This window comes from Leucopleurus acutus (genome assembly GCF_964270905.1).
Source record: "Leucopleurus acutus genome assembly, chromosome: 8".
Lineage (NCBI taxonomy): Eukaryota > Metazoa > Chordata > Mammalia > Artiodactyla > Delphinidae > Leucopleurus > Leucopleurus acutus.
This window is the reverse complement of record NC_139151.1, coordinates 101,079,115-101,095,677: the sequence shown is the minus strand read 5'-3', so window position 1 is coordinate 101,095,677 and position 16,563 is coordinate 101,079,115. Positions and strand designations below refer to the sequence as shown.

Here is a 16,563-nt window from a genome sequence, read left to right as displayed (position 1 = left end):
AAAAGGAGCTTGTCTGGCCTAGTTCCAGAAGGGAACTTCCCCACCCCTAGTGACCATTCCCTGTTTCTTCATCCAGATGGGGGCCAAGTGTAGACTTCAGCTCAGCATTGCTATTGACAGTGCCCTGGCCATGGTCTTAGACATCTGGGGACATTTAGGGATGGAGTGAATAGTCCCTACATGTCCTCCAGATGGAGACCATCTCTGGCCCTGCCCTGGCTGACAAGGTGCCTTGGGATGAGACCGCAGAGGAGCTGCGTAGCAGTCCTGGCCCCACGGAGCCTCCAGCCCTCCTGCTTGCACAATTGCTTTGCTTCTCTCCCAAGCCAAGCCCCTCAGTGGATGCTGGAGATGCAGAGAGGGAGGGACGAGCACGCAGAATCCTGCCTGAATGGAGCTCCAAGTCCAGAGGGGTGCAGACAGGAACAGGGAATCACAGCACGACACAACCATGGGGGAGACGGGGAGGTCCTGGGCGCCTGGGGACCCAGAGGGTGGCAGCTGACCAGGCTGGGGCCTGCAGGGCAGCTTCTCAGATGTGGGGTGTCTGATGGGGAAGAAGAGGAGGGGGGGTATGGAGCAGGGTGTGAGGTCAGAGAGAACTGGATGTGCACAGGAGCAGAGGCAACGACAAACAGTGGGTCAGGGAAAGGGCAAGTCATCCAGTCACCCTGGGTGGAGCAGGAAGGGCGAGGAGAGGTGAGGAGGGCAGGTCAGGAAGTGCTGTGAGCTGCCCAAAGGACCTTCCCTGTGCTCTGACGTCAGAGGAAATTCATGGGCAGATGTGTCCTTAGGAGGCAGGTCACAGAGAGTCTTGGGGACACTGGATGTGGAGTGATGGGAGCAGGGGGGGCACAGTCAGGGGGCCGAGGGGGTCACAGAGGCAGGGACGGGGCTGCCCTGGACCAAGTCAGTGGATGGGAGATGGACGAGGCAGTGAATTCAGGAGAAACTTCCAGGTTTGGCATTGACTGGACTTCGTGATTGGATGCAGGTGGCAGGAGTTGGGGTGAAGGAGGGGAAGAGGGAAAGGATGTGCTAGGGAGATGGAAGACTTAGGATGGTCCTCTTTTGGGACTGGGAAACCTGGAGGAGGGGTTGGAAGGGGGAATGTCATTCCCCAGATCAGGAATGTAGAGGGAATAGAAAAAGTATTAGTTCTTGCAGCTGGGGTGCCCTGGGGTGGAACATGGACGGTGAGGAATGGGGTGAGGAAGGGAAGAGAGTCAGGACCATGGGGTGCCTAGTGAGAGATGTGGGCAGAGGAAAGACCCAGCTCGAACTCTTCACACAAGTGACCTTGAGCAGGTCATCGCCCTTGAGGGCCACATGGCAGGTGTCCACTCCATTGCAGACACAGCTGTGTGATCCCACAAGGTCCTGGTCCCTGGCCGAATTGCCTGTTGGGTCACATTAAGATCCCTTCAACTTGCATCTTCAGGACATCAGCTCTGAGAGAAGGGCATCCTGAGGCCAGGAGGGGATCTAAGTGGGGGCTCAATGTGACCCTGAACACCATGAGCGGGGGGTGCCGGGCTTGAGGGTCAGTGTGCAGGAAGGGCAGGGACTCGAGACTGACTGCTCAGTGCTGTCCTGGGTGGGCCTGGCTCTTGGACATGTTGGAAAGATGCTGTACATACCGAGTCATGAGTACACATGTGCAGAAACACATCCACACAGCCCTGTGCATGTGGAGGCACATCTAAATGAACGTGTACTCAGCCAGCACAGTCCCTGGACCCTCCCTCCTTTCCCATGTCTCGGTGGGGGGGGCGGGGGGTGCCGGCCCGACAACTGCTTGCACCTTCCGAGTTTCCCACCAGTTGATGAAGCTGAAGCATCCCCCCTTACCCCCAGAGAAGCCACTCTCTGGGCGGTGGGGCTCAGGTTCATGTACCTCTGGCTGTTCTAGGGCAGGCAGGCCAGACACTACACCTGGAGACCTGGTTGAGATTTTTCAAAGTGGCTACGAGATGAGAACATGATCCATCTGGCCCCCGCAAGCAGGGAAGGATTTTCTGTCTAAATATCATCCCTGAGTTTGGAAGCATGAACGTGTGCACACTGAATTGTGATCTTTTCCACGTTGAGTTCTTTGGACATATTGTAAAAGACTCCGAAACTTTATTCTCTATAGGATGGAATTTGTTGTACATTGATTGAGCTGCACTTTTTGGTAACTCCTCTCACATGTCCCCAGAGGAGCTTGTTTGCAAAAGATCCACACAGCGTCAGTCTGGCTCCAAGGAGAGGGCGGGGCCTTCCGAGCTTGCAAGTCCTGCTTCCAAATCCTGACTCCACCATATGTCAGCCGAGTCCTTGGGTGCTACTCCATCTCCCTGAGGCTCAAGAGACAACTTCTTAAGGGGAGATGATAATACTTGTAACCCTTTGGGATAGGGGAGGGATGAAACGAGACAGCAAGCTCTAGAGCGCAGGCTCAGTAGTTGTGGCGCACGGGCTTATTTGCTCCGTGGCATGTGTGATCTTCCTGGACCAGGGCTCGAACCTGTGTCTCCTGCATTAGCGGGTGGATTCTTAAACACTGCGCTAACAGGGAAGTCCCAAGAGAGTAGATCTTATAAGTTCTTATAAGTTCTTATCACAAGAAACAAATTGTAACTATGTATGGGGGTGGGTGTTAACTAGACGTATTGTGGGGAACATTTCACAATATATACATATATTGAATCATTATGTTGTACACCTGAAACTAATATCATGTTATATGTCAATTATATCTTAATACAATTAAAAAAAAATTAAGTATGTATATTATAATTCCTAGAGGTAGCACTAAAATAATTATGCAAAGAGATATAGTAAAAAAAGACAATATGTTAATTGAAATTGGATGCTAAAACTGTTCAAATAATCCAAAAAAAAAAGAAAAAAGGCAGGAAAGGGAAAAACAGAGAACTAAAAAACAGTGGGAACAAACAGAAAACAAACAATAAAATGGTACACCTAAAACCAAACCTATCAATGACTACTTTAAATGTAAATGGTCTAAACACACCAATTAAAAGAAAGATATTGTCAGAATGGATTAAAAAAACCAACCAACCAACAAACAAAAACTAAAACCATAACCCAACTATGTGCTATATACACAAAACTCAGTTCAAGTATAACGATACAGATAGGTTAAAAGTAAAACGGTGCTCTGTGATGATCTAGATGGCTGGGATGGTGGGTGGGGTGGGAGGGAGGTCCAAGAGGGAGGGGATATACGTATACATATAGCTGATCCACAAACAGCAGAAACTAACACAACATTGTAAAGCAATTATACTCCAGTTAAAAAAAAAAGAAGTAAAAGGATGCCAAAAAGATACAACATACACACACTAATCGAAGAAAGCTGGAGTGACTATATTGATATCAGACAAAGTGGACTTCAGAGTAAAGGGATAACTAGGGACTTTGCAAAATGACAAAAGAGTCAATTCATTAAGAAGAAGACATATGTGTTGGGGATCCCCAAGACCACCCCAGGTTCAGTGATTCACTAGAAGGACTCATAGGACTTATCATATAGTCATACTTCCAGCTAAGATTTATTACAGTAATGGATACAGAGTGAAATCAGCAAAGGGAAAAGGCACATGGGGTGATGTCCAGAAGAAAACCAAAGGCAAACTTCCAAAGTTCTCTCCAGTGCATTCACACGGGATGTGCTTAATTCTTCCATTGATGAGTTGTGACATGTGCAGTGTTGTCTACCAGGGAAGTTCTCTGAGTCTAGAAATTCAGGCTTTTATAAAGGGTAAGTAATATAGGCACCCTCTGCCTAGCATGTACCAAAATTCTAGATTCCCAGAAGGAAACTGGGTATTCAGCATAAACTATATTTTTAATATAAACTGTTTAGGCACAGTGAGCCACTCTTAATAGTTAGGAATGTTTTATGTCAGTATAGGGAATTGTTTACCAGTTAAGTTTCCAGATACTAGCCAAGACCAACCTTGCAAGCAGCCTTTTCTAAGAATCGCTGTTTCAGGACTAGCATGGTCATTTTTTTTCTGCACAACATAATAATCCAAAGTTTTTTGCACAGTATTTTTTTTATTTTACATGATTAATATACAAAATGTCTCCACTTCCCTGGAGAAACCGTATCATATCTAAAACACACTTTGATATGCACTGAACAACAGAGCTTCAAAATAAAGGAAGCAAAACCAGACAGAACTGAAAGGAGAAATAGATAAATATGCAATTGTAGCTGAAGACTTTCACATTCCTCTCTGAAAACCTGATAGGACCTGTAGACCAGAAAACCAGCAATAATATAGAAGAACTGAAAAACACCATCAACAAATTGGATCTAATTGACATTTATTGAACACTCAACTCAACATCAGAGTACACATTCTTTTCAAGGGTCCACAGAACATTCACTAAAGCTTATATTCTGGATCATAAGAAAATATTTAAAATTTTTAAATAATTGAAATTATACAAAGTGTGAGTTAAACTACAGCTCAATGACGGAAAGATATCAGAATGATCTACAACACTTGGAATTAAATGACATACTTCTAAATAATCCATTGGTCAAAGAGGAAGTCTCAATGGACATTAGCAAATATTTTAAAATGAACAAAATGTAAACCCAAAATATAAAAATTTGTGTGTTATAGCTAAAGTGCCGAGAAGAAATTTATTGTATTAAAAGCTTGTACTAGAAAAGAAGAAAAGTTTAAAATCAGTATTCTGAGCTTCCAACGGACAAAATTAGAAAAAAAGAGCAAAATAAACCAAAGCAAGCAGAAAGAAGGAAATAATAAAGATAAGAGTGGAAATCTATAAAACTGGAAACCGAAAACAGAAGAGGCAATCAATAGGGCCAAAGCTGTTCTTCTGAAAAGGTCAATTAAAAAAAGGGAAAAAGATTCGAATTACCAATATCAGAAGTGAAAAAAGGGCTTTCACTAAAGATCCCCCAGACATTAAAACAATAAGAAAATAATATTATGCACTCTACCTACATATATACATTGGATGACTAAGATTAACTGGACCAATTTCTTGAAAAACACAAACTACCAAAACCAACCCAAGATGGAATAGATACATAGCCTATTTCTATGTCCTATTACAGGAATTGAATTTTTAATTAAAAATCTTCCAAATGGAAATATCCAGGTCTAGATAGCTTCCCTGGCAAATTCTATGAAAGATTAAAGAAATAGCCCCAATTTTTACAAACGCTTCCAGAAAATAGAGGAGGGGACAGCATTACCCTGATACCAAAAACAGACAATGATAGTGCAGGAAAGTAATATTAGAGATCATTATCCTTCATAAACCAGATGTTAAAATCCTCAAAAATATTTTAGCAAATCAAATCCAGCTACAGGCCTACCTCAGATATTGTGGGTTTGGTTCCACATGACCACAATAAAGCGAATATCACAATAAAGAGAGTCACAGGAATTTTTTGGTATTCCAGTGCACATGAAAGTTATGTTTGCACTGTACTGCAGTCTATTAAGCACACAATAGCATTCTATCTAAAAAACAACATACATACCTTAATTAAAAAATTATGCTGTTGGAAAAAATGGCACTGATAGACTTGCATGACACAGGGTTGCCATAAACCTCGAATTTGTTAAAAAAATGCAATATCTGTGAAGCACAATAAAGTGAAGCACAGTAAAATGAGGTATGTCTATATTTTCAAAATGAATAATACACCACAGCAAAGTAGAGTTTATCACAGAAATGCAAGTCTGGTTGAATATTTGATTATCAATTATGTAATACACCATATTTATAGCCTAAAGAATAAAAAACAAATGTTCATATGATTTGATGCAGAAAAAACCTTTGACAAAATTCAACATCCATTCATAACAATTTGTGATAAATTCATAATAATAGTAATAATAATAAAAACTCTCAGTAAACTAAAATATAAGGGTATGTCCTTAACTTGATAAGGGGCATCTACAAAAAATCTATAGTTAATATTATAAGGCTTCCTCCCTAATATTGGGAACAAGGCAAAGAAGTCTACTCTCATTCGTCCTACTCAACATTGCACTAGAATTCTTAGCCAGCATAATAAGACAGGAAAAATAAAGCCTTATAGATTGGAAAGGAAGAAGTAAAATTGCCCCTTTTCACAGACAACATGTAAAAGATTTATGTAAAAGATTCTGTGTAATAGACAAAAACACTTCTATATATAGAAAATCAATCATATTTCTATATAATTACAATAAACAATTGCAAACTGAAGTTAAAAAATACCACTTACAAAAAAAACAAATACCACTTACAATAACCCTAAAAAGATGAAATACTTAGCTATAAATCTAACAACACATGTATAGGATTTGTATGCTAAAAACTAGAAGATGCTGATGAAATAAATCAAAGACCTAAGTAAATGGTAAGACCTGTTGTGTTAGTGGATTGAAAGATTCAACATAATAAAGAGGTCAATTTTTCCCAAGTTGCTTTATAAATTTTAATGCAATTCCCTTCAAAATCCCTGCAGGATATCTTGTAGGTATGGACAAGCTGCTTCTAAAATTTATAAGAAAAGGCAAAGGATCAAGAAGAGTCAAAATAATTTTGAAGAAGAATAAAGTTGGAGGAATTACATTACCCATTATCAAAATTTACTACAAAGATGCAGTAGTCAAGACAGTGTGGTATTGGCCAAGAGACGGACACATAGATTAACGGAACAGAATAGAGTCCAAAAATAAGCTTGCCCAAATATGGCCAATTGATTTTTGACAAAGTTGCAAAAGCACTTCAACAGAGGATAGATAGTCTTTTCAAAAATGTTACTGGAATAATTGGATATCCAAATGCAAAAACCAAACCAAACCAAAAGAAACCTCATAAAACTTCAACCTAAACTGCACAACACAATTAACAATTAATTTAAAATGGATCATAGATCTATATGTGAACTATGAAGTATAAAACTTTTAGAAGAAAACAAAGGAGAAAATCTTCATTAGGCAAAAACTTCTTAGATATGACACCAAAAATACGATTCCAGAAAAAAATTGATGAATTGGACTTTATCAAAATTAAAAACTTTTGCTCTGTGAAAGAAACTGTTCAGAGAATGAAAAGATAAGCTAAGACTGGGAGAAATTACTTACAAACCACATATTTAACAAAGGACATTTATCCAGCCTATCTAAAGAAACTCTTAAAAGTCAGTGATAAGAAAACAAACAACTCAATTAAAAATGGAGAAAAGATCTGAACAGGCACTGCACCAGAGAGAATACACAGATGGAAAATTAGCACATAAAAAGATGCTCAACACCTTTAGCCACTAGGCAAATACAAATTAAAGCCACAGTGAGATACCTCTACACACCGATGAAGATGGCTAACATAAAAAATACTGACAATTATGAGCACTGATGAGCGTACAGAACGACTGGAAATCTCATAGATTGCTGGTGGGAAAGCAAAATTCCCAAAACAACTCTGAAACAACTCTGGAAAATTGTGACAGTTTCTTATAAAGTTAAACATGCATTTACCATATGATCCATCAATCTCACTAGTAGGTATTAACCCAAGAGAAATGAAAAGTTACATTCATACAAAGATTTGTATACAAATGATTTTAGCTGCTCTATTCATTAATTGTCAAAAACTGAAATGTTCTTCAGTGGGTCAATTGTGGTACAACGGGATACTACTGAGTAATAAACAGGAATGAGTCACTGATACATACAGCCACTTAGATTAATCTCCAAAGGGTAATGCTGATTGAAAGAAATCAGTTTCAAAAGGTCACATCCTACCTGATTCCATTTATATGACATTCTCAAAAACACAAAATAGAGTCATGGAGAGCAGATCAGGGAGTTGCTGGGGGTTAAGGGAGCGGATGGAGGAGATGCAAGCACACAGAAGTAACACCAGGGAATTTTTTGGAATGATGGAGCTGTCATATATCTTGATTGTGGTAGTGGCCACACAGATCTACATATATGTTAAAACTCAGAATTTTACCCACCCCCCCAAAGTCAATTTTATTGTGTTAACTAAAAAAATAAAATAAAAAGTAAGGATAACCACTAGAAGTATAAAATGGAATTTACAACTTCCAAATCAGCATAAGGAAAAAAAGGGGGAGGGTGATAAAGAAGACTTTATCAATCCAATAGCAAGTCTGAAAGCTGAAAATACGATGAAAAATAGCAATGGTAAATAGAAAACACAAAATAAGATGGTAAAATATAAATAAACCAAATATTCCGGGAACCACAGGAGTAGAACTATGGCCAGGCACATGGTCCTCCCGTGGAGGACACTTCCAGCCTCCCTTGCAGATAACGTGACTGCGTGACTGAGTACTTGCCAATGAGATGTGAGTGATAGCGTGTGCTAATCCCAGGTCTGGGCTTATGACATCAGATGGGCCTTGTCCGTATTCTCTATTTGCCTTCTCAGCGGTTGAAACCTAGATGTGGTGGCTACTGAGCTTCTGCCATGCAGGTGATGCTGATGCCCTGGGGGGTGGTGGCATGATGACTAGGATGACCCAGAAGGCCCATAATGAGCAAAGTTGCCCCACTGACCTGGACGACTTTTCTGTTTAGATGAGAAGGAAATAAACATCTAAATGTTTAAAGCCGCTGCATTTTGGAGTACCTTCATTGGGCTACAAAGCCTGCCTCCTTGTCTAGGCCCTGAAGGAAGGCATAGACAAATCCCAGGCTCCTGGTGGAGGGAACTGCAGAGTTTCTGGAGCCTTCACACTCTTGTGCCCCCTTTCTGCTGTGGGGTCCAAAGCACCTGCAGACTCAGGCTCCTGGTTCCAGAAGTGAGCCAGGCCTGACACCCTGTTGGCAGGTGGAGATTTTAATGAGGGTAGGAGAGTGGGGCCATCTGGTGGGGCCCCGGCTATAGGCTGGCCCTCTTCTTCTCTGGCTGGGGTCTCTGGACCCGTCCTCAGTAGTGGACGCAGTAGAGCTGGACGCTGCCACTGATTCGCAGCTCCCGCAGCCGCTCCAGGGCCTGCTGGCCCAGGCTGGTGGCCCCCACGCCCTGCCCACTGAGCGCCAGCTTCAGCTCTCCCTCTTGGCATATGAGCAGAACCTGGGAAAGGAGGGCATGGGGCTCTGCAGGCTTCCAGACCCTCCCTTGCCTGCCTGATGCCCCACCTGGCAAGGACACAAAGACTGCACCCATGGGGCACCCAGTGGTGGAAAAGACCAGGACTAGGGGCCCAGCTCATCATCAGCCCTTCCACAAGGATCTGCCCAGGCCTTGGCCTCAGTTTCACCATCTGTAAAAGGGGTCGTTGCTCTCCCTGGACAAGTGGTCTCAACCTCAGTGGCACACTGGAGTCATTAGGGAGGCCTTTTTGATAATACTGAGGCCAGGGCCCCCCCTGATTAATTAAAGAGGGGTTTTTGGGCATGGGATCCCCAGCCCAGATCTCCTCTCCCCCAGTGGGCACTGGCTTCCCTGCCCCGCCCCCGACACACCCCCAGTCTCCCGGATGGGAATGTGGCTCTGCACTCCACCCCAGAGGGACCAGGCATATTGGCTCCGACCCACCTCGAAGAATCGCTGCGGGTAGAAGAGGAAGGGGGCCAAGATCAGTTTCTTCCGGCCCCAGCGGGACACCCAGGCCAGAGTTCTGTCGGCGAAGGAAGCCCTGAGCGTCACAGGAACGTGGGCGGCCTCGTCCAGCAGACTGAGCGTGAAACTGCGGAAAGGGGCCGGAGAAGGGGCTGAAGGCTTGCTAAGTGCCAGGGGCGGTGCTAAGCCTTGATGTCTGTGGCCCAGGGCTGACTTAACCTGTAGAAATGTTCTGGCTGGTCCACGGTATTCTTCAAATTTAAAGTAATACCATTTTCAAAAATTGAGAAAGTTTATATAAAAGATAGCTTTCAGCTTCTCTTTTAAATAATTAGAAGATCTGGCATCAGAAGATCTATGGAAATATTCTTTCCACTTCACCACATTCCCAACCTGGTGCCTCACTACGTGACCTGCCTGGCCTCTGAGGACACGTGAATCATGGCCCTTGAGAGAGACAGCAGTAAAATCATTCGCTGTGTCACTAATAATAACCATGTGAATTGAGCTAAGATAAGCACCTGGTCTCCTGTCTCCAAGCTTGGGGAGGAGTGGGGTTCTTTCCTTCACTGGGAACTTTTTCATTTTCTCTGTAGAGTGGGATTATCTTTCTCCTTTTTTTCTGATGGGGGAACTCAGCACTCCAGGCTAAAAGAGGTGTAGTGACTTGGCCAAGACCACAGTTTTTTGTTTTTTGTTTTTTGTTTTGCAGTACGCGGGCCTCTCACTGTTGTAGCCTCTCCCATAGCGGAGCACAGGCTCCGGACGCGCAGGTTCAGCGGCCATGGCTCACGGGCCCAGCCGCTCCGCGGCATGTGGGATCTTCCCGGACCGGGGCACGAACCCGTGTCCCCTGCATCGGCAGGCGGACTCTCAACCACTGCGCCACCAGGAAAGCCCTGCACAGGTTTTAAGTGTCCTCAGCAGAAGTCAAACCCAGGAAATCTGGCCCAGAAAAGCCATGAAATCCAATGCAATTCCAGAAGGAAGGAAGGGAGGAGGGAAGGAAGGATGGAGGGGAGGAAGGAAAGGAAAGAAGGAAAAGGAAAGAAACAAAGAAAGGGAACGAGAAAGACACTTGTCTAAGTGGCGTGGAATCCGCAGGTTTGGGAAATGAAGCATGAGCACCCCCTATGGGAGAAGTCAGGAAGCATCCACTTGGTTACTGCGTCCCTCCAAGTCCCCACCTCCCAGCACTGGGCCTCTTCTCTGGGGTCGCCTGGCTGTGTTTCCTAAACCAGGGCACTGGGGGAGGTCACATCCTCTCTCTGGGTCTCAGCCTGTGCCTTTAAAGGGCCTTTCCTGAGGCTCCAGCTGGGACCTGCGGTGAGAGGCTGGTTGGCCTGACCACATGCACAGACAGGGAAGATACTCCCGGAGTGGGAGATGCTGGTGCCACGAAGGCACCAGAGCCCTGGACCCGATCCCAGATCAGACTTTCACAAGCCCTGCAACCTTGGGCAACTTACTTCTGCTCTCTGCTCCTCTGTTTCCTGATCTGGAGGATGGGGATTGAGCAGTGGTGCTGGGGGTTAAAGTGGCCATGTTTATCAAGCTTGTGCCTGGCACAGAGATGTCCCTCCTGCCCCTCCTTCTGCATACTTACTCCTTTGGCTCCGGCAAGACCAGCCCCCTCACTATGATGACCTGTCCGGGCCAGAGACCCTGGGGAAGGGCACGCGAGCAGGGCACCTCCTGAGGGAACACGGGAGATGACTGAGAGGGGGACTCACAGAGGGGCTCGGGGAGGGATACTGCCCCTAGGAGCTGCTTCATGGGCTGCCCTCAGGGGCCAGGGAGCCCCGGGGCTGGTTAATCTCTGCCTCTAGGCCTGCATCCAGGAGACACTTCTGCTCAGTTATGAAACACCTACTGCAGGCCTGTCTCCAGTACTCGGCTCTCTCTGGCCTCCCCCCCACCCACCCAGCCCCCGTGCTGGGAGCCCCTAATGCTGTGCTCCAAACTGTAATGGCTCATTCATTGGTCTGCCCCCCTACCAGCCTGTGGGCAGCTGGGGGGGGGCGCTGGGACTGATTTGTCCCTCCATCCTAGAGCCTGGCTCTGGGCCTAGCACAGGAGAGTATCAGATAATTGTGTGCAGAATAAATGGAGAAAGGGTAAAATGAAGCTGGAGTTTCAGCCTGAAGTCGACTGGCCCACCCATAGCCTGCAGTTTCCTATAACGAAGGGGAGACCCTGATGCTGAGGCCATATGCCACCAGCATATGGGATATGAGTGGGAGGGGGTGCCCTCCCACTCCTGATGGAGCAGGTGAGGGACTGTCCCTCTGCCAGGCCGAGAAGGGGGAGGTCACTCACCAGGCTGGGGCTCTTCAGCAGGAAAGGCTGTCAAGAAGAGAAAAAGGGGACATGGAGGCCACATGGTGTTTGCTCATCGAAAGGGAACCTCGATATTATTCTTTAAAAATGGGGATATTTGGGGTTTGCCCCTCTCAGAGATAATACACGGAAATGACTGGAACCCCAGTGGGGCCCTCTTGAATTCAGATGGACACCAGCTCTGGAATAATGCAGGAGAACTGGACGGGGGTGGGGTGGGGGTGGGGGTGGGGGTCCTGTCATGCACGCACTCTGTGGCTCTGAGCAAGTCCCTGGGGCGTCATCTCCCCTTCTGCCCTGCTGGCCAACCCACTACCTCACAGGGATGCTAAGAACTGAAAGCTCCAATTGAGACGGATCTTCTGATAGGAAGACTGGGGCCCTGCCCGTTCCGGGAAGCCAGCCTACCCCCAGCCATCCTCCCGAGCTGGCCCTGGTGCTGGGAGAGGCAAATCCAGGCTCCCAGGGACTGAGGTGGGGCCAGCCGTCTCCATGGCAACCGCACAGTGAGGGAGGGGGCAGCTGGGCCTTGTGCAAAATGAGCAGCAGCCCAGCGAGGGGCGGGTCCCGCTGGGGGAGGAGGGAGAGTCAGTGGCTCAGCTGGCGTGGCTGGGACCGCGAGGGCCAACCCTGCTCGCAGGAGACTCACGTGTCCAACCGGATACTCGCTACCGCCCTCCACAAATGGCTGTTAGGAGAGAGAAAAAGCAGCAGGCCAGATTCGGGACCACTGCAAGCCCCGGAGCTTGACTGATTTCGCTCCCACCTGCCCTCCAGTGCCCGGGAGGGGGCAGAGGCCAGCATTGGCCTTGATAGCTCCTCCTCTCCCCCAGGCCTCGTCGTCGGGGCTTCTCAAACCCATGCTGATTCCTGGGCCCCACCTCCGACTTACTGAATCAGAATCTCTGACGGCGGGTCTCAGAAATCTGCATTTTTAAGCAGCTCCTCAGCTGGGAATGATACCCCACGGGTCCAAGACTCCAAGTCATCCGCCTCTGGCCACTGCTCCTCATTGACCAGACCCCATGCCCAGGCTAGGATTCTGCCCGAGGCTCTTGGACCCACCTTCTGTGGTCACCTCACCCCTCCTCATGTCCAACACCTGGATGGATGCCCTCCACCTTGGCTATAATTGGTGTGACAGGGCTTGTCTGGGGCGGGAGGGGGTCCTGGGCCTGTCCAGGCATCAGGGGAAGTCAGAGGCTGCTGCCACCCAGGACTTGGCCCCAAGGGAACTTACGCTGATGTTCAGGAATCCAACGGCTGTCACCAGGATGTCTCCATATATGCCCAAGGTGTCTACACGAGACAGCGGGAGTTGGTAGCGGTAATGGAGAAAGTGTTGTCCATTTACACTCACCTAGAGAGACAGACAGACTAGGCTGGCTCAGCAGCAGCTGATGGTCCTGAGTTCATACTAACGTGCCAGGCATCATGAACATCCTTTCTGGAATTTTCCTCATTTAACTTCACACCAACTCTACAAGGCAGGCATGTTTTACAGACCAGGTGCCCGAGGCTTGGGGAGCTGGCAACTTCAACGCCCCTCCGGGCCCGTGACACCCCATGCTGGCCCCATTTCGCCTCTCAGCTGACCCACCAGCAGCTGGAGCAGCAGCCCCCGAGCCCTCCCCACCATCCACAGGTGAGGAGCCTCCGGAGGCTGTGTGACCCCTGTCCCACAGGTGCCCCCCTCCACTGCTGGCTCCCGCCAGCTCCCTCTACCCTGGAGAAGTCTGAAGATCTTCCTGGCAGGAGTTCACCTCAGCGGTGGAAGCCCCGAGGCTTCACTCTCCCTGTCCCTTCCCCCTCTTCCGTGAGACGGGGAGAATGACGGTGCCCTCCTCATGGCTTGTTGTGAGGATGCAGTGAGCTAATATTTAAGGGATTAGAACAGCGCCCGGCATACTGCAGGCGTTCTCTAGACGCTTCCTGTGACAGTGGCAGTGGCACCCTCTGCAGGGCCGGCACCATAGCGCCCGCTGAATGCTGCCATCTGTATCGGGCCAAGTGGGCCCAGGGCAGCTTGGGATTGGGCTTGGCAGCTCCTTGGTCCTCTGGGTACTGGACTCTGTGCGCCATCCCCCCAAACACCGCTTAACGCAGTGACATGGGGAACTTGGCTGAAGGAAAGAGAAGCTGAGGGACACAAGTTCTAGACTCCCTGATTTCCCCTTCCGTTCACCTTCATCTCCTCATTTCCAAAGAGAAAGAGGATGAGGAAGCTCGCTCCTTTCTGCAGGGCCAGATGGGGCCACCGGGCCTCAGCTTGCCAGCGCCCGCCGCGCAGGGTGTTGCAGATGACGTGCGGCTTGGTGGTGTGGAAGCGAGGGTTGAAGTGGATGGCGATATCTGGCCGGGGGTGCAGGCTGCAGCCGCACTGGAAGTCCACCTGGAACCTGGAGATGAGGCCCCCAAAGGGCACCTGCGGTCAGAGACTCCCGGAGACCCTGAAGGTGGAGAGGGAGCCCTGCCGGGCACTTCCCTTACCTGCGTGCATTTAGAGGAACCGCTCCCTGGAGCACGACCATCTTGCCTGCTCGCAGGCCACCAAAAATCGTTGCGACGTAAGGAACCACCTGAACAAGGGGATAAACCCATCCATACAGGGTTGAAGAAAGGGCCTAGGGACCCCTGGGTCGGGGGGTGCGGTGGGGAGGAAAGAGGAACAAGAAGACTCAGCGCTCCCACCCCAAACAGAAAATGTCCTAATGGGGAAAAATTAGTTTTCTCTGAAGTGTTCTCTTCCATCTTCTCCCCTTTCCTGGACCATCACACACCAAAGCCACACGGCACGGGCAAACCAGATTCAGCCCCACTGCCCCCTTGGAGCACCAGTCCAGCCCCTTACCGCAGCTCCTAGGGCACAGTAGTGCCCCCAGTGAGGCTTACTGTTCCCTGGTTGCCACCCTGGCCTCCAGAAGCCTGGTGTCGAGGCTTCCCAGGGACTGTTTATTGGCCAGAACCTGGGAAGTGGGAGGCAGAAGGGTGGACAGATTGGGATCTGAGCGCAGACCCTGATATGGACACCTGGAAAGATACCTGATAATGACCCCAGCCTACCTTCCCAGCTCACCTTTCCCCTGGCATTCCTAAAATACAGCGTACGTTTTGACCACTCCTGACCCTTGCTGGGGTGTTTCCTCTGCTCTCCTTCTACGCTGTGAAATCTCACTTGACTTTCCAGGCTCAGACACCTTCTCCAAGCATCACCCATTCTGGTGCCTGCATTATTCCTTCCCTCACCGTGCTCTCCACGGGCATGGCTAGTTTGGCTCTTGGCCGTCTGGCTTCGAGGGAGCCGTGCGGCTGGTGGTTCGTGCTGGAAGGCACAAGCCCTTCAGAGCTGAAGCCCTGTCTTTCGTTTCTACAGGCTCAGTGCCTGGCCTGGCACAGAGTGGGCTCTGAGCAGGTATGTGCAGAATAAATGTGAACATGCAGCAGGTACTCATTGGGCAGCATCTCAAGACTGGGCCTCGTGCGGTGTTCTCCAACTCCCAGCAGCCTTCAGAAGCCTGAACTGCCCAGAAAGAGCTGAGATCCAACAGCGTTGCCCTCCAGGTGGGATTTCGCAGCTTGCAAAGCAAGGAGCCACTGTAACCTGGGCGGCTGCTTCATCCCATCACTCAGGCACCTAGGGAAGTGTGGGAGACCCTGGGCTGTCAGAGCACCCACAGCTTAGCCAGGCTCAGCACGTCAGTCCCTTCTGCTTCCCAGGCTCTGGGCCTGGCCTGTAATTAACTGAGCCAAAGCAGTTCTCCTGGGAGGCGAGGACCAAGTAAAGGGAAAGTGATAATTAGTGTTCGTTAGTGGGAGGGTGGAGTCTGCTGGGAGTTCAGCCTTCTGTAAAGCACTGTCAGGCTTCAGGAAATCTGCAGGGCACTGGGCTGAAGGAGGAATCGAGGAAACCCCGACACCATCTCTCACTTGAGGTTCCGACCTGACTCCCAGGCTGGAGATGAGCCTGCCCTTCCTAGTGATCAATGTTCCCCCGATGATACTACGCACTCCCCCAGACCCTCCTAGCCACCCATCGTACAGTAGGGGACACCACTCTGTCTCCAAGCCCTACTACTTTTAAAATGCAAGGACCCTGTGAACCCAGCAGTCATTGACACGCGAGTGGGAATGAGCTGTCAGCCACTTTGCTAAGCTCAGGATGGCCTTCCAGAGCCCGTGGGCAGGGGCCAGGGAAACAGGACCTGTGACTGAGGGCCTCTCCAGCCCCCAACCTGGGATACTGGGCCCAGCTGGAAGGGGGAGCCCTGAGACCCAGGAGGTTCTGGACCCGAGCGGCTGCTCACCGGGTGGAAGACTGGCGGCTGCAGGATGAAAGTGTCAGGAAGCGGGTCCAGTTTTTCTCCAGGCGACATGGTGGAGGGGGGGCCTCCAACTTGGGCTGCAGGTCCTGATTCCAGGAGCCCTGCCCCCACTGGACTGACTCACCTTTCCCAGCCAGGTCCTAAATGCCTGGGGCAGCTCTCCCAGCTGTCAGTCTCACCTGCACCTGGCAGGGTCCTTCCTAATGGTGCTTGGAGCAGGTCTGGGAGGGCAGCTGTCCAGCGCCCCACACCAGCTCCAGCCCCACCGGCTGGACTGGGTGTCAGAAGAGATCCGTGTTGAAGGGCGCGAAGCTTG

The 16,563-nt window shown here is 48.8% G+C and overlaps 1 protein-coding gene across 3 annotated transcripts; it reads right to left on the bottom strand.

Moving 5' to 3' along the window:
* Positions 1-8,949: 8,949 nt before the first annotated feature.
* Positions 8,950-16,302, bottom strand: LGALS12 (galectin 12; the record flags this gene model as incomplete). 3 transcript variants are annotated; one of them, XM_082844816.1, is made up of 9 exons in its annotated part: positions 16,230-16,302; positions 14,416-14,504; positions 14,111-14,324; positions 13,166-13,285; positions 12,575-12,613; positions 11,905-11,931; positions 11,192-11,280; positions 9,562-9,712; positions 8,950-9,096 (listed from the first exon to the last, which is right to left on the bottom strand). In XM_082844816.1, exons 1-9 carry the CDS (start codon positions 16,296-16,298, stop codon positions 8,950-8,952), a joined length of 945 nt encoding a protein of 314 aa, XP_082700942.1. In that variant the 5' UTR covers positions 16,299-16,302. The 3 variants fall into 3 exon arrangements, with proteins under 3 accessions (XP_082700942.1, XP_082700943.1, XP_082700944.1); XM_082844817.1 differs by lacking the exon at positions 11,905-11,931; XM_082844818.1 differs by lacking the exon at positions 12,575-12,613.
* Between the last annotated feature and the right edge of the window lie 261 nt (positions 16,303-16,563).